Source organism: Cebus imitator, unplaced genomic scaffold, assembly GCF_001604975.1.
Source record: "Cebus imitator isolate Cc_AM_T3 unplaced genomic scaffold, Cebus_imitator-1.0 Scaffold541, whole genome shotgun sequence".
Taxonomy (NCBI): Eukaryota; Metazoa; Chordata; class Mammalia; order Primates; family Cebidae; genus Cebus; species Cebus imitator.
This window is the reverse complement of record NW_016107856.1, coordinates 1,038,143-1,060,057: the sequence shown is the minus strand read 5'-3', so window position 1 is coordinate 1,060,057 and position 21,915 is coordinate 1,038,143. Positions and strand designations below refer to the sequence as shown.

Sequence of the window (21,915 nt, the reverse complement as noted above, 5' to 3'; positions counted from 1 at the left end):
CACACACACACAACCTCTGCAACCTCTGCCTCCTGGGTTCAAGTGATCCTACCAGTTAAGCTCCCCAAGTAGCTGGGATTACAGGCACCTGCCACCATGCCTGGCTAATTTTTGTATTTTTTGTAGAGATGGGGTTTCACCATATTGTCCAGGCTGGTCTCAAACACCTGAGCTCAGTTGATCCACCCACCTCGGCCTCCCAGAGTGCTGGGATTACAGGCGTGAGCCACCGTGGCTGGCTGGCTCCACTTATTAATAACCATCTTACAAAATAGGTTGAAGATTGAAATAAGATAATATAGTTAATAAACCAGTGTCTGAGGCATTCACTGGGTGCTCAGTAAATGCCTGCATTAATTACTCCTTGATGGAACCCTTGCTGTCAGTCTGCAGTGACTAGCTTCAGGTGTGGTGGCATTTGCCACTGCAAGCTGGGAAGAGGCCTTTGGTGAGGACCAGATGCGTGACTGAGTAACACGGTTTACTGAAAACACAGAAAGATAAAATATGGGGTTTTTAGATTATTTTTTCCTTGATAAGATTGTGATTTCAATACCTGGACACATAAATAAAGGACATTTTTACTTAATTGGCTTGGGAGAAAAGTAGAAAAGAGTTCAACAGTTTCATCTTAACAGTAACACAACCCACAAGGCCTTTTCAGGCTTCCTTTCATGACTAACCCCTTAACACTGAAGATTCATTTGGGAGCTGTTTTTTCTCTCTTTCTATATACAGGATAAAACAAGGCAAGTTTAAAAATTCTTTATTTGAATTTTAGAGAAATAACAGGTATTGCATTATAAAGACTTGCTTGAAAGTATGAAATAATCTGTTGTTATTTCTTTAGGTTTTGCAAAACAACATCATTGTTAAGGGAGAGAATGGTGCACCTCTCCTCCTCATCTTCAACATGTTCTTAAAGTGACATGCATACAACCTGAGAAAAAAGATCCTGGTGAAATGGTATCTCTAACATACCCTCCTCAGTTCTAATGGTCCCATGGATGAAGCCTGACTGAACTTAGCCCAGCCATACTTGCCAAAGCGGTAACAGGACACCAGTACCTCTAAGGCTGGTAGTGCATAATAGTTTTCATCTAAAGCTCTGTTTTCCCATCATCTCCTCTGTCCTGGTGACTGGCCTGGAAATTAGGGCAAGCATGAGTTAAAGTGGATCAATATACAATTGCTGTGAAAGTCTACCTGCTAATCTCCAGTTGGGATTAACATAAAGGGATAGGCCAAGCCTCCTGGTTTATTTAACTAATGGTCACCAACTTCATTGAGAGCAAACAGCACAACAGTTCTTTGTGCTGTTTGGCAAATGATAAACTATTATTTATTTACTGCTTAGTTAGCAAGCCTGATAGAATTAAAGGTATTGTAATGTGCTAAATCCCTAATGCTTAAAGTCAGAACCAATATGTTGAGAATGGCATCTACTATGAGACAGTGGCTGGTGATGACATGGATTCATACATAAGATCGAATTTCCTAATCAGATACCTTTGTCATTCTTCTTTTCATAAATTCTATTGCATTTGACTAGTAACACAGATGTTAGAACAAATCGTCGAAAGTTCTAGTCTTACCCAAAATAAACTGTTTTAAGCTTAGTCATTAAAAAGATAAGAACAGAACACACTTCTTTTTTTCAGGCAGGAGAAAACTGCATTTCTTTTATGAGCATAGTTCCTTTTGGATTCTGGCAACGTCTTTTTGGGTAGTCCAGCATCGTTTCCTAGAAAATTAAAAATCAATCCCAATCCCTGTGGGTCAAAGGAAATGGGAATATTCGCTTCTAAAGGTTATTAGGGGTGGGAATGAACATTTATTTCATTCTCTTTTAGGCTTTATTCTTGTTTTTAAAAGTTATGATTGGTATTCATATTAGCAGCAACAATCCTAATTCCTGTAAGTTGAAATGACTCAGGACTGATGAAAAAACATTCTGGTAAGGAATATGGGGTCCACAGGTGGTAGTAAGTGTCTATCAATTAGCAATCTTATTTAAGAGGTTAATTGGTGTGAAATAGCCAATAGTATAAAAAGACCTCAGTCGGCTGAAGGAAGCTGAATCAGCCCATCAGTATGCAGTGGAAAGAGGGCTTTCATGGCTGGAAAATGTCCCATGACTTCAGACTGAAAGGGGGCATCGGATCAGGCTCTAGCTCTTCAGGCTGTGAAAGCAAAAGTGGTTATTTCTGATATGTTGTTGAAAGTGAAAGTCACTTTGAAACTTTTCAATGTGTCAGAAAGTCAAATATAATTACAAGTTTTTCCTGTAATACATTTCTGTCAAGTTTCACAGCCTGAGCTTAGTAAAATGGCAAGAATCAAAGAATAGTAGGAAAGTGGCAAAGAGCTTGAGAGTTCTCCAGTTTTAATGATGCTAAATGCTGCCACGGCAGTCCCATCAGCATCTCACTGCGGTGACTACCGGGGAATACACACCAGGGAGGAAGGTTCAGGCCAAGAGGATTTAATCAGGATGGTGTTTCTTTAAAAATGATTTAAAAAATCAAATTGAATACCAAGTTCCTTTGTCTGTTTCTAAATTTACTTGGAGCACTTAAGAATGACTCACATAATATTGCTTTCAAATACCTCCATGCCTGCTTCTTACTAGCAAGAAATGGCAAAGAAATGCCAGTTTTGGCTGGAACTTGTGGTCATTAAAAAAAAAATTAGATGATGCTCTGAGTTTTATAATTATGGGGGATTTTTTACTTGTGAAAACACGATCCCACTCAAAAATCAATGTGAAATTTCTGTACTACAAGCATGGCAAACAACAGATTTGTTTCAAGGGATAGGCTCAAACATCTGACTCAGTAGTTAACATGAGGAAACATCCGCTTACTTTCTGTTAAGTCTTAAAAATTTGGGACTTGCAACCAGGCAGAAAGACTGTTTCCATCAGCCTCCACCATCACTTCCCAAGACTATCTTACTGCCAGCCCAAAGAGCACAAAATCCTCTAATAACAGTAAGATCTACCTCCTCCATGAGTTTATCTAATTTTCTCACAAGCCTGAAAAATCCCATTTAAAATTTAATAAATAAATAAATACACATATTCCCCACAATTTCTGGCTGCAACTCCCCCAAAATGCAATCCCCCCTCAAAAAAAATGTTAATCTGGCATGGTAACTTTCCATTTCCTAAAGGGCCTTGTGCATACAAACATTAAAATTAAAACTACAATTATGCCTAGGGATTCATTATAGCTTTGCCAGCAATTTAAAAAGTAGAATGCTTCTTTGCACTTGTCAATTGCCTTTCACTCATTTCCTGAAACTCCACCCTTAGGAGAATCCTGTTCCCTTATCTCTAAGATCCATTCAAGAACAGGCAATGACAAACAGCGGAAGGGCCCGTGAGAGAGAGGAGAAGGCAAAGCTCCCAGGCTGCTCTGGGCGGCACCTCACAGGCACCCGTAGCTCTGTGGCCGGGCCATCGGCCCTGCTGCAACCTTCCTGCTCTTCAGTGCCGACTTCCTCCCAACCACTACCCACCTTTTCACCTGGAAGACAGGGACTAACGTTGGTGAATACGACATAACCGAAGTCTTCCATCTGAGGAATTGGTAAAATGATCACAGAAAAAGCTGGGAATGGAGGGATGAAGGAATAGTGAAGCGCCAAGAACAAGAAGTCCACGTGATGGGTCCTTCCGTGATTCTGTGCCACGGAGAGGAGGGAAACTCCATTTCTAATCACCCCACTCGAACCAGGTTTACACTGACCATGAAAACGTATGACAGTTCCAGCAGATTAGCAGCTTAAGGAAGACTGTTGCTGCTGTCTACTACCATGGTCACAGCCTCTTGTGTGGCTAATTCACATTACAGAATGGGAAGGGGCAGGGCCAGGAGAAAATATCCCACGATAAGACTGCCCAGTCACCTGAAGGACTTCTGGGCATTTGCCTTATATTCCTTGGTACCCACTAGAAGAATGTCCCCCAGGGAAAATGGTTCTTGTCTGAAAATCACCCAGGATAGCCAAATCTAAAGGGAGGGCTGCCCTGACTTAAAATGGTTTGTAATGTGGAAAAAGAGGAAGGTTAATTCGCATTTTTCAAACTTCAGACGCCCAAGTAATACAACAGTAAAGCCCCCTTTTTTCCCACTCACAAAAGTTGAACTGATTTCCTTGGAAAGCATCTAACTAGCTTGCACAAAGAGTCACCTGTCCAGAGAGTTAGAAGTGCTGCTGATTGTTTAAAATTATTTAGGGGCCGGGCCTAATTTCACAGGCAGAAACTAACCAGCTGCATATAGTCCTTGAGAGGTTGCTCTAACTCCGCCTTCCCTTTCTTGCAAGGAAGAAGAGGAATTGATTGACACAGTGTGGAACAGGAAGAAATCTGACAAAGGCAAGTCAACTGGGGTAAGAAGCAGTGTTTGTAGAATGAGTTACATCAAGAAATTGAAAAGCTTTGTAGAATAGGGAGGAAGACTCACTTTAGAAACTGAAAGTAGAACATTAGAGAGGACATCACTGTCTGAGATCCATTTCTATGAATTCATCAGATGAAACATAATTGTCTACATGAAAAAAGAGGCAAAGTACAGTAAAAATGAACACAGCTTTTTTTTAAAAACCATGGGAGGACAAATGATTTAATTCCTTCACTGTGTTTTCATTGGAAAAACTGAAAATTATTGCCATATTATGGGATGCACTCCCTCAACAGGAATCCACATTCACTAATCTGCATTGTTTTAAGGAACAAATACTTCTCAGTTCTTCAGTGAAAAAGCTTTTGTCTTGTTTAAATCTAAAGTTACTTCCATGTTCCTCAGCTGAATTTGGTATAATTTCAATAGAAGAATGAATGAAAACAAAAGCTGTGTCCTGTGGTCCATGAGGACCAGAATAGTAAAGAGAAAACTTAAGTATGTGTGCTAATACTTGATGGCCTAGAGTCCTCAAAGTAAACGATAGCTGTGGCTTTATCTCACACTGCAGTCACATCAAACTTGCCATCTTTTAAACATGTACATGAATGGAACTATCTCCTCTCTCCAAACCGCACCACTGGTCCTTCCCTTCCCTTGGTCCTTCCGCTCCCTTCTCTTCTCTCAAATTTGCACCCACTCCCTTACTCACTTTGTTCAGGTTCGAGCCACAAATCCTAAGTAAAAGATAAGCTTTACCAACTGGGGATTTTCCCTTTTACCTAAAGGTCCAAATTGTTTTGATTCTTTTTGGACTGTTTTTGGCTGTTCTGGTTTTGAAATGTGTTTTTCTTAAATAAGCATAATATCCAGAATGGGTTTGCATTAAATGAATGAAAAATTGAATCAGTGGAAACTATTTGAACATGCATGTGTGGCATAGCTTTAAATAAAATTCACTTTACAAATCAATAAGTGAAATGGCAAAAAGGAGAGGTGGATCTTATTTAAAAGAAGATGACTGTTTAAACACAAGACCAACACAGAGGGAAGAGAGGTTTAGAAAAGTACGGAAAAAAAAATCTACACCAGGTAACACTGGAGGATGCAGGGCTACATTTGCCACTGAAGAAATATTGTTCTCTTGTGTCTGAATTTCAGTGCTTTCCAAATAGATGAGTAGATGATGATAAATGGAGCAGCTTCTTTTATTTCTTTTTCTTTCCTCCTTGAATTCTAGCAGAGGCAGTTCTCTGGCTGCCACCAAGAAGGCAGAAAGCAGCATTTCGTTCACCTGCTCTTCAGTCTGGCAGGATCCCACGCTCAGTTTTCCAGCATAGCTGCAGGGTGCTATTGTAATGACTCGGAGATGGTGCTGACAACGTGGGTTGCCTCTGTGGCTGCGGGAGGGGAGCCAAAGAAAGTGTTGGTTTGATTCCTCTGCTGATCTCGGAGGTAAGGAGGAACTGATGAGCTTTTAATGTGGAGGATCCTGGTGTCCATCACTTGACAGTCAATCTGCATCATCACTTCGTAGTCCTGCCCATTGATCACATTCTCTGCAGACAGGAATATACACAAAGAATACATATTCAACAGAATGTGCATCTCTGCCATAAGCTTCAGCCCCAGAAAGACAGAAATGTGCTTTAAGGATGTGAAATGTCAATAAACTTACAAGGATGCAGAGGGAGTCTCGGTCACTAAGCAGAGCTCCAGGTGGGCTGGGTGCCAGGATGGCCTGTCCTCTCCCTATTCTAGCTCCCAAACAGCCTCTATTGGCGCAACAAGGGCTAAAGCAGCTGCCAGGGTTAATAATGCCGCAGAGCAGCTGTCCAGACATCGTATGTCTCGTATGCCTTCCATGCAGTCTATTACTCTGATTGGAGCAACTGGAACAGAAGGGGTTTTTAGTGGGGAGTACAGAGAAGAATCCTTAAGTCCTCCTCCTTGCCTTCAACAACGGGAAGAAACAACTGTCAAAAGGATCAGCGTTCCATGTGAATGGTAAGAAGACCTTGGCTAAGTGTACTTAACTCCTATTCATCAGTAATATTTCTAACTTTATTAGGGCACTTCCAACTATGAATTTAAGGGTTTGCCATTAGGAGCATGAAGTACAGTGAAAACTGAGAAGTTACAGACATCTGACAATTATGCTCTTTCCCAAAGATCACTTCCCTTCCATACTGAGGGCAATCTTTATTTCCAGAGTTCCTGATTCCAGGTGCAAAGAGTTAAGAATTAACTTGTAATCCCAACATGGAATTAAAGGGAGTGCTATAGAACTTGCAGGTAAACTAGAGAATATTTGCAGAAGGGAACAGGAAAACCATACTTTTTACATACAGGGCAACTCATTATCATGAGTTTAAAATACACAGACACAGACTACACTCTGTTCCTACTTCTTAAGAGGATAAAAGCTCTTTATTTTAGGGATAGGACCAAATTACTCCCTGATTTGTAATTCTGGATGGTCGTTTTCCAACTGGTAGTCAATGAAACTTGGACATAAAACTAATGAGAAAATTATAAATAGATAATATTTTTTCAAGCCCAGCTGAACAATCACAGCAATACAGTAAGAAGATGTGTGGCCATGGAAGAATTCTGGGTAGTGAATGTGGCATCTGAATTTGCATTTTCATCTGTGAATCCAGAGTGGGGTGTGGGGCTGGGGAAGAACTGCTGGTGACAGTCTAGTTCTCTACTGCCTTTCTACGAAGATGACACAGAAGCAACCAATAATTTTTAAAATTAAATGTTTGGCTTTTCCAGGACAAATGACTGAATTAAAAGTAGAATTCTTTCTATTCTTTTTTTAACTTTGACACTGGGCATGCCATGCATTACAAATCTGGAGGAAGAAAATCCAAAGCGTGACACTTGATCTTCAGATTCCATTGTTATCTATGGGTAAACTGAGCCGTGGACTTTGTCACTTAGGGAGCTAAACAGGCTTTTGGAGCTCATCTAGTCCAGAGTGTCCTAAATTTGGGTCTAATTAATAGACTTCAGGGAGTCTGTAAGTTCCCTGAAATCGTACGCAAAGTTTTGTGTGTGCATGTTTTTGGAGAGAGGGGCCATCAAATTCTGAATGGGGTTTGTGACTCCCCCGCAAAGTTAAAAATTACTAGATAGATCTAATCTACCAATTGTAAGTGCCTTGAGCAGATGATATATTCTATTTTAAATCCAATAGAATACATCATTCCTCCACTTCTACTGGTCACTCATCTGTTTCAATGTTTAAAATAGTCTTCATTGATGATAAATTTCCCATTACCAGTCTTGAAAATCTCTTCTATTATGGTTGAAGCTAATTTCCTTCTTTCCCAGCCTTAGCAGGGATGAAGAACAGCTGGTTGCTGCTGTGTATTAACTAACCCTACCTATTCTTTAAGACCACTGTTATGGAAGCTTAACTCCAATTTCACAAGTACTACTGCTTTGCAATAGCTATTACTTATCTTTACAGAAATAAATTTGAATGCCTACAAGTTAACCAGTGTTTCTCATCAAAGTGTTTTCCAAAAAGTAGGAGATGAAAGAAAGAAGCCTTGTTAATGTGCTTGGAGTCATTTCATTTAGAACACGTGACTAAGTTCAGATTTCAAGGCACCACACCAGTCATTTCCTTTTTTTTGGAACCATAGTCTCTCCTGAAAGTGTGTGTGTGTGTGTGTGTGTGTGTGTACACGCGTATATGCTGTGAAGGACCAAATAATGGAAAACACATGTATCAGAGACATGCAATACACATTACTAATTTTTACTGGTTTCCTGGATTAACTCAGAATCCAGATGACAGTTTAAGATCAAGACTAGGTTCTCTAATATAGCCCAAATCACCTGCAAAAGTCATTAGAGCCCATGTGCCTGTTATGGTTTAAACCGATAACTGGGGTTTTTTAAAGCTTTAAATATGAAGAAGAAATGGAAAACCTGGGAATATAAGCTCAGATGCTTTGAGGGAAAAGTAAAGCTGTGATCTGATTCCAAGTCTCAGGAGTTCTTAGCCATGGTTAGAATGGCACTGTCATCTTAAGCCCAACCAGAAGGAGACTCAGGCTAGGTTTGGCCTAGATGGCTTTAAAATGAGGTCTGTTCCTCGAACTCTTCTGAAGATAACAAATTCTGGACCAAGGAAACTATCAGCATTGCTAGAAGATGATTGTACCAGATAGCATGTGAATGCCTGAAGGTGAATTCAGAAAGCTCCTTCTGAATGATAAGCTGGATAGTTCAGCGTTTCAGCTAACAAGCCATTAGGTGTCCCAACATAGCCACACCTCTAAAGGATAAAGGAGTCACAGCAACATTCTCTGGTCTACTCATGAGATATTATAAAAGGGTTCATTGGGTGGCTTAGTACTAACACCCTTGGACAGTTAGTGAGACAATCTCATCATTACTGATGAGGCTGTAATTGTTTTAATTAAAGGAGGACAAACTGGAAACAGCTTGTGACAACTCATGATCTTTGTAGGTCCTTCCCCTGGGTGGGTGGGCGGGCATCTGTTTATATAGTAGGTGCCCAGGAGCAGCAGAGAGTCCTGAGAATTCTTCTTAATCATGGCAGATGAAGCTTCTGCTACCCTTTACTTTAAGCTTTGAGTTCTGTTAGTAAGTGACCACCCCTGGGAAGAACAGTGCCTTCAGTCGTTGCCTACAACTTGCCTGTCAGTGTGAATAAAAAATATCAGAGCAAGTTTTAACTGGGGAAACAGAGAAGATTCTGGCTTAGATGGGAAGGAAAGGAAGGTCTTGTGGAGGAAAACGCAGGCAGAGATGTGAGACGCTGAGGAGGGACCACACACTTTCATTAAGGACCAGGTCTTCACTGCTAATATGCAGGGCTCTAGTAAAGAGAAAGCCATAAAATCATGGACAAAATAGAACATGGTCAACATTAGATTAGGGAATTATGAGAGCTGAGTTATGTGCAAAGACTGATGAACCATTTGTGCAAATGTATACTTAATGAAAAAGACCATGACTTATTTAGGAAAAATAGAACTAAATAGAATAGTACTGGAGTAAAAATGTTAAAGGTTCACTCTTCCATCTGCGTACATTTGAGCACTGCACAAATGATACCAATCTCATGTTCTGGGCTTTCTGAGTAAACAGAATGAGATGAACACTGAACTGAGTCAGGAAGAGGGTATAAAATATAATTACTTCAAATTCTAAATTAATCAGGCAAATAAAAAGGAAAGAGCTAAATGACTTCCAACATGAGCACTAAAATATGATTCTGAATGCTAGGAAGGGTTGGAGAAGCCAGAAAAAGTGTCTGGACACTGGAAAAACTCTAGGCAATGTGGAATATTGAACAGCCTGTTAACATGCAGTGACTGAATTAAGCATGGCCTGCCAAGAGACTGTTAGCTGGGAGATGACTAACACACAAGCCAGAAAGAAACTTGACCATAAACAATTAAATATCCAAAAATTTTACATGAAATTTAATATTAAAAAGTGATAAGACTTCACCAGTACTTTGCAAAGAGGCCTATATAATGAGATTTCTATTCAGAATCAAACACTAATCCTAAAAAGAGGTAGCTTCCTCTGTAAACTAGGCTGGTTACAGGTAGTGCTGCTTGCTGTATCTGCCTGAATCCCCTGGTGTGTGGGGTACGCATGTATGGGGGCATGGAAGGTAAATAAATATCCACTCATGCATGGACCGCAAGAGATACTTTCAAGCAAAACAAACAGAAAAACAAGGGAGGTAGGAATACAATGAACAAGGAAGTGGTAGAATGTCATGTTTTTACCATGGTTTCCAAGGACTTCCATAAGTTACTCTATATGCCATTCCTACCGAATATTCAATCTGAGTCCTGGTTTTGATCATCCCACACACCATGCATTGCACTTCTGCTAGCATTTTTTCCCTCTGTTTGGCAAACAGACAAACAAACCCCCTCCTTTCCTGCTCTTTTCTGCCCAGTCTGATTCTCTTCTTAGTCCAATTCTATTAATTCTTTGAGGCCTACTTCTTCTTAGAAACCTTCCATGGGAACTCCAATATTGATCTTTTCCCTTATAACATTTATAAATGTTCCATTTAATTGAATTAATGTTAAGATACTTATAGAAATGAAGTTTGGCTCCCCTAAGAAGTGCCTGGCAAAAATTGAGGTGGGGTAAAATTGAAGCAGTTCGGAGAAGGTGGTAAAACTAGAGCCCCTCATTCATAAGTGGGAAGAATGCCTATCTCAGAAGGTGACCTCTAAAGACCCAAGGAGGCAAAGGGGGAGGAGCTGCACACATGTCTGAGTTTCCAGGAGGACATTTTAGTGGAGAGGACTGGCAAGCAGTCAAACTGCTGATAGGGTAAGTGCTTCCAAACTGAAGAATCTTTCTGGAGGCTTAAGGTAGAACACATGCATGGGGCAAAGAGCTCCTAGCCACCACCACATATGCCCTTTGCTGAAATAAATTAAAAACAGATCCTCTGACAGGAGAGATTTAGGATAGGAAATGTCCAAAGGCAGGGAGGGGGAAAAAAAAAGAGATAGCACATGTTCGGCTGTGACGGAACGGAATTTGTTCACTGTGATAAGGGCATTGTGGACACTGGGCAATGAAGATTCAGATAAGAAGGAGAGCTTGTCTAGTTAGATGATCTATAATGATAACACAAATGTATGGGCCTAGCTAGAACAGTGTATGTAAAAACCACCAAACTTCCAGGGTACTCTAAGTGGTCATGATGATTGAAGGGTATTACTAGAATTTAGTGAGCAGGGGCCAAGGCTGCTGGCCATTCTGTGACACACAGGGACAGTCCCATATGACAACTGTCTTGTATCTCATATAATTCATATAGGTTAAAAAGAAACTTGATTATTACTAGTCTAAAAGTTCATCGTTTTATATTTAAATATAAAGTACTTTTACATGGGTTTAATATGCCCTAAATAAGAACAAAACTACTAAAGAAACACTTAGTGTTTCTGTGTGCTAAACACTGCTCATCTAATTCTTGTAACAAGCTCCTAAATCAGGAAGAATTATTATTATTCGTATTTTGTAGATGAGGAAATGAAACATGGAGACATCATGTGACAAGCCACTCAGCTGGCAAATGGCAGGAGAGATTCAAACCTAAGCAGAATGGCTTCAGGATCCATTCTCACCACCATTCCACCTTGCTGGGAGTATTGTTGTTATCTGAACTCAATCAAGAATTGTCCATCATTTCAGAAAATCACATCACCTGTGGCCAAACATGGTCCTGATATCTCAATCACCATCAGGACACACTTGGATCAGTCCATATTTGTGACATTCACAGTGACAGTGCATATCAGTGCAAGCATCTGACTTGTTCACTGTCTCCTAATGCAACAGAAGCATTATGATATGTAATATCACAGGGTATCACTCTTGGGGAGAGAATGTTGGGAGTTATCTGTAGATAATAGATAGATGAAGCCCTAGGGCCACAGGGTATCACTCCTGGGGAGAGAATGTTGGGAACACCTGTGTTATGAAGGAGGGGCATAATGGGAAAAGAGAAGGTTTATGATTCCGTTAGATCATTGGAAGAACACTTTTAACTGAGAAACCACACTCAGTTTGTAACCTTCACTAATTCATTCAACAATTCTATGAGCACTGATTATAGACCAGTAATGGCCAGGTACGGTTACAGACTGCTACAAAGATTTTGATTCTGTATCCATATTAGACAGAGGGAGGATTGCCTGAAGGAAAATGGACATCACAAAATGGATCCACAAAACCGTAGTCAACATTTAGTGAGTGGCATTAGAAACTGGGAGGAATTACAGAAGATGAGGGTTTTTTTCCCTTGTGCAGCTTACTCAAGTGCTGTGCAAGCAGAAATTACATTTAAAATACTGGTAAATCATCAAACAAATGCATTTCTTAAGGTCTTCTCTTATGACCCAAACTCAAGTAGCGCCCCCAAAGCATGTCTGTTCTTTTGCTTCACAGCATCTGCTACAAAGCGTAAACTTTGGCTTATTTGCTTATTTTAAAAAGTGTGTCACCCCCACTAGACTATCCACCCCATAAAATCACAAGAGAACATCTGTTTTGTTTACCACTATATACCCACTGCATACCCACAGCTAGCACAGCGCCTGGCACCCAGCAGATGATGAAAATACAGAACACAACCTTCAGTACCGAGAAGGCTGTCCTCTCATACTTGCTGGGCAAGTCATCACGAAATCCTTTGCTTTCTGAAAATTCCACCATTCTTGGCTCCAACTTGAGAAAGTGCCATCCCAAAAGAGTTCAAGAAATGGTGGTTTTCTAAAGTATAAATTTGTATTTGAGGATATTAGAAATCCAGAAAAGGATTTCTAATATCCTCAAATACAAATTTAGACTACATTTTGTTAAGACCTTGTCCCTAAAACACAGTCAAAGTCACTTCTCTTCAACCTCAAGCTTATCCTTTGAATTTATAACCATCAACAATGACTCTCTGAAAGGTGACCCAATGACATTTCTCCCTTGGGAAATTTAGCAGCCTATGCAACAGAGATCTAAGCTACATATGGTCAAGTTCCTATAATATTTTCAATCAAGTTTAGCTCCCCTAGGGCTTTTGGTAGTCTTCTAGACTATTTCAGGAAACCTGGCTAATTCCATTGAAGTTCAGAGACTAATGGTATTACATTTGCTTTTCACTAGACGACTACTCTTTTCCAAAAATGCTGCCCAACAACTGAGGAAGATTTCTTCATTAGATCATAGAAGGGAGTACCATTTCATCGATCTGAAACACTTCCTGAAACAGCATTAAAAAGAATATGACTAACAAAATTATTACTCATTTTCTTCAAACTGACTTTCTAGACTACCAAACTGACAGCCGATTATGTAGTTACGATTAATGCTTCCAAAACAGAAAACAAGTGAACTTCAGGTTGGTGTACAAAGGGGCCCATGAGAAGACTGGGTTGGTGTAAAAAGTCATTCTGAAGGCTGAATGAACTAGCCCTGGAACCTGATTCACTGTCCTAAACACAGCTTGGAGGTTTAGCCTGGGGTCGTGAGCCAACATGAGGAATGACCAATTAATTACTTTCTGGCTTCTAACAATTAAATCACTGGCACCACATACTAGAAAACTGTTTTATGTCACAATCTGAAATTCAAAACCCATAAAAACTAAACCAATATTCAGAAGCACGTCCCTATAACATCTAGTAACCATGAAATAACTACCCTGAAGACAGATTAAGGACCAAACCTCTGCAATTACTACTGTTGGACCGGAGAGTACTCTTTCTTCTGAAAAACTACAGCTCTTTAACTGCATTTAAAATCAAGGCATGGGAATTACATGTTCTCCTCAGAGTATGAAAATGGCATTCTCTGTAATATGTCTGCCCATTGTGTTGGGCAGGCTCAGCTTCTACAAGGAATCACTGAATTAGAATTCTAGAGCATGAAGGAACTTTAAAGAAGAAGGCTGATACTACCAAATTACTCTGCCTATTAAAATGCCTAGCATACGTTTTACTGACAAAATGAAACCTTAAAATATTTTGGATGGTTGTCACACAATACTATGGATATTCAAAGGAAAAATGTATTCAAAGGCTAGAATAACTGCCCTAAGTTAAAATGACTGAGATCTGGCATGGCGTTATAATTTTGGACCAAAACCCAGTAAACTGAATTTTCTTATATGCAGTCAGAAAGCAGTTTGTATAACACTGAAGGCAACTGTTCTTCAATTTGTGTTTTCACAGGAGGGAATGTCTCTCCCTGCTACGATTTGGATATTTGTCCCCTCCGAATCTCAAGTTGGAATTTGGTCTCTATTGTTGGAGGTGGGGCTTAATGGGAGGTATTTGGGTCATGGGGCAGATTTCTCATGAAGAGATTAATGCCCTCCCTCAGGGGTGAGTGAGTTCTTGATTTATTAGTTCCCATGGGGGCTGGTTGTTAAAAAGAGTCTGGCATCTTCCCTCTTTCTCTTGTGGCTTCTCTCATCATGTGATTTCTGCACACACAGGCTCACCTTCTGCCATGAGTAAAGGCAGGCTGAGGCCCTCACCAGAAGCAGATGCTGGCACGATGCTTCTTGTACAGCCTGCAGAACTGTGAGCTAGGTAAACCTCTTTTCTTTATATATAACCCAGCCTCAGGTATTCCTTTAAAGCAACACAAAACAGACTACAACACTCCCCAACCATACCTGTACAGGTAATAAAGCCTGTTGGGAGACACAGAAACAGGTTGGGCACACCCACTCCCAAACTCCTGAGGCCTCTCAGACACATCCACTTCTGAGCCTCAATTCAACTCAGACACACTCCTAGCAGTAATCACACTAGAATATCAGTTCCCTAGGGGCAGGCATTTTTATGTTTATTCACTGCTAAATCTCCAGTCTTTGGCACACAGAAGGCACTCAATAAATATGTTTTGGAATAACTGAATAAATGAGGCCTTGGTTGTATAGAAATGGCCCCACAGGAGGCTGACTTAAGACTGTGTGAGTACTCTGCTAAACTCAAGAAACTGAGCTAAAAAAGAATTAGCGTAAGTCAGCTGCCTCGGGAGAAATAGTTTGTCCTATAGATTCAGTTTTTAACTAGATAATTCCTTTCCCCTCCAAAAAAGGGCGTGAGTGGGGTTAAGTACAGGGTGGAGACAAGGCTCACAAGTCAATGTCTGAAACATTATTTGCCATTCTGAGTCTCATATTCTCCACAGTGAGCAGTTCTCAGTCCGCACTGAGCTTGACTGCTTTTTAATCATATAATGTTCAGCAAAGCCTAGATGTTTGGGTACATTCAAGTGTTTAATTCCCTCAGTTCCTTACAACTGATCGTTTTGTAGGCTTATATAAGTGACACCAAGGAAACATCTTCATAAAGGTGCCTGGATTTATAAATAATTTTATTGCCCCGTTTAAGCTCTGCAACATGCAGCCCTACTTGCAGGCAAGTTTCATTAACAATAGGTAAGGCCCCCTTTAGCTGCCATCTTGCTTCCCTGAGTGTATGCGCCTAATCTCAACTGGTCCACCGTGACCCCCTGAGCATCAACCCTAGACCCCTGCGTGGCTCCTTATCCACTCCAACAAGAAGAAAGAAACAATCATGAACCAGGAAAAACTCGCCAAACTGCAGGCACAAGTGCACATTGGTGGGAAAGGAACTGCTCGCAGAAAGAAAAAGATGGTTCACAGAACAGCCACATCAGATGATAAAATACTTCAGTTCTCCTTAAAGAGGTTGGGGTAAGCAATATCTCTGGTATTGAAGAGGTGAAACCAAGGAACAGTGATCCACTTTAACAACCCTAAAGTGCAGGCATCTCTGGCAGCGAACACTTTCACCATTACAGGCCATGCTGAGACAAAGCAGCTGACAGAAGTGCTACCCAGCATCTTAAACCAGCTCGGGGCAGACAGTCTGACTAGTTTCAGGAGACTGGCTGAGGCTCTGCCCATACAATCTGTGGATGGAAAAGCACCACTTGCTACTGGAGAGGAAGATGATGATGATGAAGTTCCAGATCTTGTGGAGAATTTTGATGAGGCTTCCAAGATTGAGGCAAACTGAATTGAGTCAACTTCTGAAGATAAAACTTGAAGAGGTTACTGGGTGCTGCTATTTTATACTATGACTGCTTTTTAAGAAATTTTTGTTTCTTAAAAAGAAACAAAAATGGATCTGATAAAATCTAGATCTCTAATATTTTTAAGCCCAAGCCCATCACACACTACAGCTCTTTTCAGTTTTTGCATATACACAATTCATTCTTTGCAGCTAATTAAGCTGAAGAAGCCTGGGAATCAAGTTTGAAACCAAGGTTAATAAAGTTCTTTGCCTAGTACAAACAAAACAAAACAAAAACAATAGGTAAGGCCAAATAATTGCAGAGAATCTGAGACTGAGAATTCAATCTCATCCTCAGATGTAATTTAATCAAGTGTTGAGTCATTTAAAGTCTTATAAACATAATTTCTAAGTTTATCTTTTGAAAATAAAGGTTGGGACAACAGCAGGATTCTTTGAAATCTTGCCTAAAAGACTAATGCAGATACTCCTCTCAGCAATACAATCATGGGAAGAAAAGTAACTGATGACTGCCTTCTTTACGCAATTCCTATAAATGACTAAAGCTCACTTTGGCATTTTCAATATTCACTTTATTCTTATAAATAAAGTGATCAGAAAACATTAATTCTGGAAAAGATGGAAGAAAGGATGTTCTCTTTTGCTTCTATTAGAAACCAATCTAAAAAAGTTGTCTAACAAAGTACGACGAAAGGGATCTCCATGTTATTCAAATAAGAAGTACTGGAGAATTCATGACTGAACAGCTAGTAGGGGGTCACTACCAAGTACAATTAAGGCACTGCCTTAATTGAACTGATAATCCAAACCAGAGTCTCAAAAGAAATGGCTTAAAGCACGCTGGGAGGCTGAGGTGGGTGGATCACTTGAGGTTAGGTGTTCAAGACCAGCCTGATCAACATGGTGAAACCCCATCTCTACCAAAAATACAAAATTGGCTGTACGTGGAGGCGCATGCCTATAATTTCAGTTACTTGGGAGGCTGAGGCAGGAAAATCGCTTGAACCCAGGAGGCAGACGTTGCAGTGAGCTGAGATCACACCATTGCACTCCAGCCTGGCTAAGAAGTGTGAAACTCCATCTCAAAAAAAAAAAAAAAAAAAAATAGAAATGGCTTAACAACTATGGAATATTTTTGATTTCCATAATATGAAATAATTTGGAATATACTATCCTGCACATTAAATAACAGTTCCATTCTGTAAATTCCAATATACTACTTTAGCATATAAACAGCAACATTCTTATGACTCTGATAACAAATGCTTCTTTAGAAATTATCAAGATTTTTGAATTATTATAAAATGGGATATAGACACAACATCCCTTGCTATGATTATTCAGAGCCATAAAAAGGAATTCTTTTTTTTTTTTTTTGGGACGGAGTTTCGCTCTTGTTACCCAGGCTGGAGTGCAATGGCGCGATCTCGGCTCACCGCAACCTCCGCCTCCTGGGTTCGGGCAATTCTCCTGCCTCAGCCTCCTGAGTAGCTGGGATTACAGGCACGCGCCACCATGCCCAGCTAATTTTTTGTATTTTTTAGTAGAGACGGGGTTTCACCGTGTTAACCAAGATGGTCTCGATCTCTTGACCTCGTGATCCACCCGCCTCGGCCTCCCAAAGTGCTGGGATTACAGGCTTGAGCCACCGCGCCCGGCCAGGAATTCTTTTTAACAGGTGACAAAGACTCTCCTTAAACTAACTGTAATCAGACTCAGACTCCCCTGAGCCCCTGCTCAAATCGGCTTGACCTTGGGTTTCCCTCTCTGTCCTTACAGAATCCAGTTTGAGCAAGAATCCAGGTAAAGTTTAACAAAAATCCTCTACCTTTGGTATCTGATTATCCTTGATATCTAATCACCCTGGCCTACCTTCAGCAAGAACTCTGTTGAGTTAGTCTAGCAAGAATCTCCCTTACCTTTGATATTTCCACTTGGTAATTTTCCACTTAATGATTCCCAACTTGCTCCTTGGCTATAAATCCCCACTGTCCTTGTTGGAGTCAGGCTCCAGCCTAATCTCTCTCCCACACTGCAAGACTCCACTGCAGTAATCCTTGCACTTGTTCCCATAGCGTTCCTTGAATAAAGTCTTCTTTATTGTCTTCAACAAATGTCATGAAAATTCTTTCTTTAACACAAGAAAGTCACTGCTCTTAGTCCTATTTCTTTCAGAAAATGGAAGCAATTGCTCTTACAAATATACTGACTGAATTCTGGTACTAAAGCTCTGTAGGTAAGAAGCCAAATGGTATTTTAGAAAATTGGAAAGTGAATTAACCGTAAGATGCTCTGATCAATAAATGTCTCATCTTACTTGCTTAGGAAAGAGTAAGAACAGAAAGCAAAGGATAACAGCCATGGATAGAGTTCAGGGGCGAGAAGTTTCTTGCTCTCATTTGTTTTAGAAACTAAATTCACAAAATCAGAGATTTTTTGGTTGGTTTTTTTAGAAGAACTGCCATTTATAAAAATTATAAATAAATATTGAATGAAAAATGGGCAAAATTGAGTAAATATCACATTCCAGTGTTCCATTTAGCTGTGAAGATAACAAACACTGCTGAAAACCGAAAACTAGGCCTGCTCCATCCCCCAAGGCCCTTGCGGAATGTATGCAACACAGGCTCTGAGAATAGCTTAGAGACCAAATTCCCAGAGATTCCTGGTTGTAACTACGGAACTTAAACCATAAAGAGATTTTTTAGCAAGGATGTCATTTTGACTTTTTGAACTCCAGAGAGTTTCTCATGCTCTCTTATGGAACAATTCCTAATAGGTGGCGCTGATACAGCAAAAACAGTCTTTCTGGAGGATCCACAGTTGTATCGCAGGAGTGTTAACACCAGGGTTAAAATCAGTGAGGATTCTTCCCCAGACTCCTCCTTATATTCACTCCTGTTTGTTAAGGACTCCGCAGGGACCAGGTGTGGTGGCTCACACCTGTAATCCCAGCACTTTGGGAAGCCAAAGTAGGTAAATTGCTTGAGCTCAGGAGTTCAAGACTAGCCTGGGTAACATGGAGAAATCCTGTCTCTATGAAAAATACAAAATTAGCTGGGCATGATAGTATGTGTCTGTAGTCCTAGCTACTCAGGAGGCTAAGGTGGGAGGATCACCTGAACCTGTGAGGTTCAGGCTGCAGAGAGCTGAGATCTCACCACTGCTCTCCAGCATGGGTGACAGACTGAGACCCTGTCTTTAAAAAAAAAAAAAAAAAAAAAAAGACTCTGTAGGTCTGAAGTCAGGTACTCAGTAGCATCTTATGTAAGTACTTAAGTGGGAGACACAGAAATGCACTCATAAAAGCAGGTGGCCAAGGGCTGAATGTTCCAGGGTGGTATCAGGGCAGGGACTGTTTCAGATGAGATGTCCAACCAAATTCCCAATTATTTGTGATCATTCATAGAGCCAGCATGCGTAAAACGCTTATATTACACAGTTTCTATCTTTAAGCAGTTTACAATCAAGTTGGAATGTAAAATACATATGGAAGAAAAACACTAGTAACAGTTCACAAGACCAGACATAAAAAATTATAGGAAAATTTAACAGTATGCCTATATCTAACACAAATTAACAAACAGTAAACTTGTTATTAGGATCCTATTTGTAGTTATGTTGCAAAAGATAACTATACTATCTCCCAGTGAGAAGTCATTCAAGAATAAACACAGTAAGGATGGGATGATGTGGAAACTGCAAGACTTATCTGTGAAGTCCAAACATACTGGACTGGCACAGTGACAGCAGTAATGGTTATAGTAAATTAAGGAAACTTCTATCCAACAAAGAAATTAATAGAACTGGCTTTAACCCAAGTACAGATATATAGAAGTGCTCAAGGATATGGAGAAAGAAGAGATTAATTCCTTCTGGAGCAAATGGGAATGGAAGAAGAAGAAGGTGACTGAGGGCACTGGTGTTTTAGTTTGTTTTCAAATAGAAGTTTTGGTTTAAATTATTGATAGGATCTCAACTTCTGCAATTAACTTGCCATTCTTACTTTCGCAGACTTGTTCTATCTTGCCATCATTTGCAGGTTCACTTTGTCATAAGCCATGTGCAGCATATAATAGAAATGAGAATTATAAACCTTACTCAAGTTGTGCATTTAGGCCAGGCGTGGTGGCTCATGCTTGTAATCCCAGCACTTTGGGAGGCCGAGATGGGCGGATCACCTGAGGTCGGGAGTTTGAGACCAGCCTGACCAACATGGTGAAATCCCGTCTCTAAAAAAAAAAAAAAAGTTGTGCACTTAAGAGCTAGTATGTGTAAAGGAACTTGGGATGGTATCTCCTGTTCTTAAGGATATGGACACCACCTCAAAATAACTGTATTTTACTCTCTACAGAGGGAATTTCTAATGAAGAAATGAACCAGGCTGAGATATGATGCCAAACACTGCATTTAACTTTCTTGGCCAAAACTTGTACAGCGCTGAATAACCAATGGCCTGACTTATTGGCGCACTTCTTTTAGGTCTGATTACCACATGCAGATTTAATTCAGAGTGGCAAATAGTGCTAGGCCATGTTGTACAAATATTTCCTTTCCTGACCCCAGACACCATTATTGCTGATTTAGTTATCTTGCATTAAGTGGTCTTGCCTTCTGGTTTCTTTACCCATTGGATAACTCTGAGGAGGCAGTGGTGAGAGCTTCCTTGCAGCAGAGGCTGCATGAGATCAGAGGACACATGAGACCCTTGACATGCTTGCTGATCCTGCAATGTAACACAGTGAGATGGCAAGCTACATTTTGTACAAATGTAGGGGAAAGGATCAAACAGATGGTACTGATGATAAAAGGGGAATTACAGAAATACCCATGTGTAGATCATCTCAGAACAAACTGCATACCTTGTATGCATAGAACTGAACAAATTAAAAAGAAAACCAGGCATTTCATTCATCCATGAAATGGAGTCAAGAATAGTTAGAGCTGTGATGAGCTTTGAAATGACATAGTATCTTCATTGTGGACATTAGGAATCTGAGGCCCAGAAACACCTGGGTTTAAGTTCTGTAACTTATTCTCATTATTCCTGCTGCTTGGAGACAGTCCAAAGGAAGGACTGCTCTTCATCCTCTATGATATAGTAAATGATGAAACAATTATCAATTATGTGAAAGTACAAATTACATAAAAGTACCATATTTAGCTGAGTTTTATTTCAGAATATTACTTACAACTTTTTCTGATTCTGGCCTAGCTGGGCTCCAAACTGCATGTGCATCAGAAGACCACTCTCAGTTTTAGCTCTGATATTGCTACACCATATCATTTTGGGAAAACTCACTTAGCTTCTTTGACTTCCTATTTTCTAATCTGTTTTCATTCATCAAATATTTACTGAGTGCCTGCTATGTGCCTCACATGTTATAAATGCTGGAGTGGAAAGTGAACAACAAAACAGATGAAAGCCCTACCCTCACAGCTTTCACACTCTAGTGAGCAAGAGAAGTAAGTAAATACACAGTATGTTTTAAATTGATAAAAACTAAGGATAAAATTAAAGTCTGGGAGGTGGATATGAAATGTTAAGAGCTAGACTAGAATTTTCAAAAGAGCAGTGTGGAAAGGCCTGACCAACAAAATGGCGTGTGTGTGTGTGTGTGTGTGTGTGTGTGTGTATGTAAAGGTGACTTTTTAAGGGGGCTAGTCATGCAGGTGTCTGGGGAGAGGGCATTACAGATAAAGGGAACAGCAGGTACAGAGGCCCTGAGGAAGGAGCATGCCCTAAGTATCTGAGGAATAGTAAGGGGACCAATGTGACTGGGGTAGAGAGAATCAAGGGAAGAGTAGGAGGCGATGACGCTGGAAAGGAAACCCGCGGACCAGTCTCCTTACAGGTTGTATTAGTCCACTGTGAAGAAATACCTGAGACTGGGTAATTTACAAAGTAA

The 21,915-nt window shown here is 40.3% G+C and overlaps 1 protein-coding gene and 1 pseudogene across 3 annotated transcripts in view; one reads left to right on the top strand and one right to left on the bottom strand.

Annotated features, from left to right (window-relative positions):
- Positions 1 to 750: 750 nt before the first annotated feature.
- The window catches only part of ATF6 (activating transcription factor 6), a 197,304-nt gene continuing 176,139 nt past the window's right edge, over positions 751 to 21,915 (bottom strand). For all 3 annotated transcript variants that reach the window (XM_017515079.2, XM_037733668.1, XM_037733669.1), the window contains exon 16: positions 751 to 5,968. In XM_017515079.2, coding sequence (XP_017370568.1) covers positions 5,760 to 5,968 — 209 coding nt within the window. In that variant the 3' untranslated portion in view covers positions 751 to 5,759. The remainder of the gene's footprint in view (positions 5,969 to 21,915) is intronic.
- Positions 15,187 to 16,901, top strand: LOC108293604 (annotated as a pseudogene).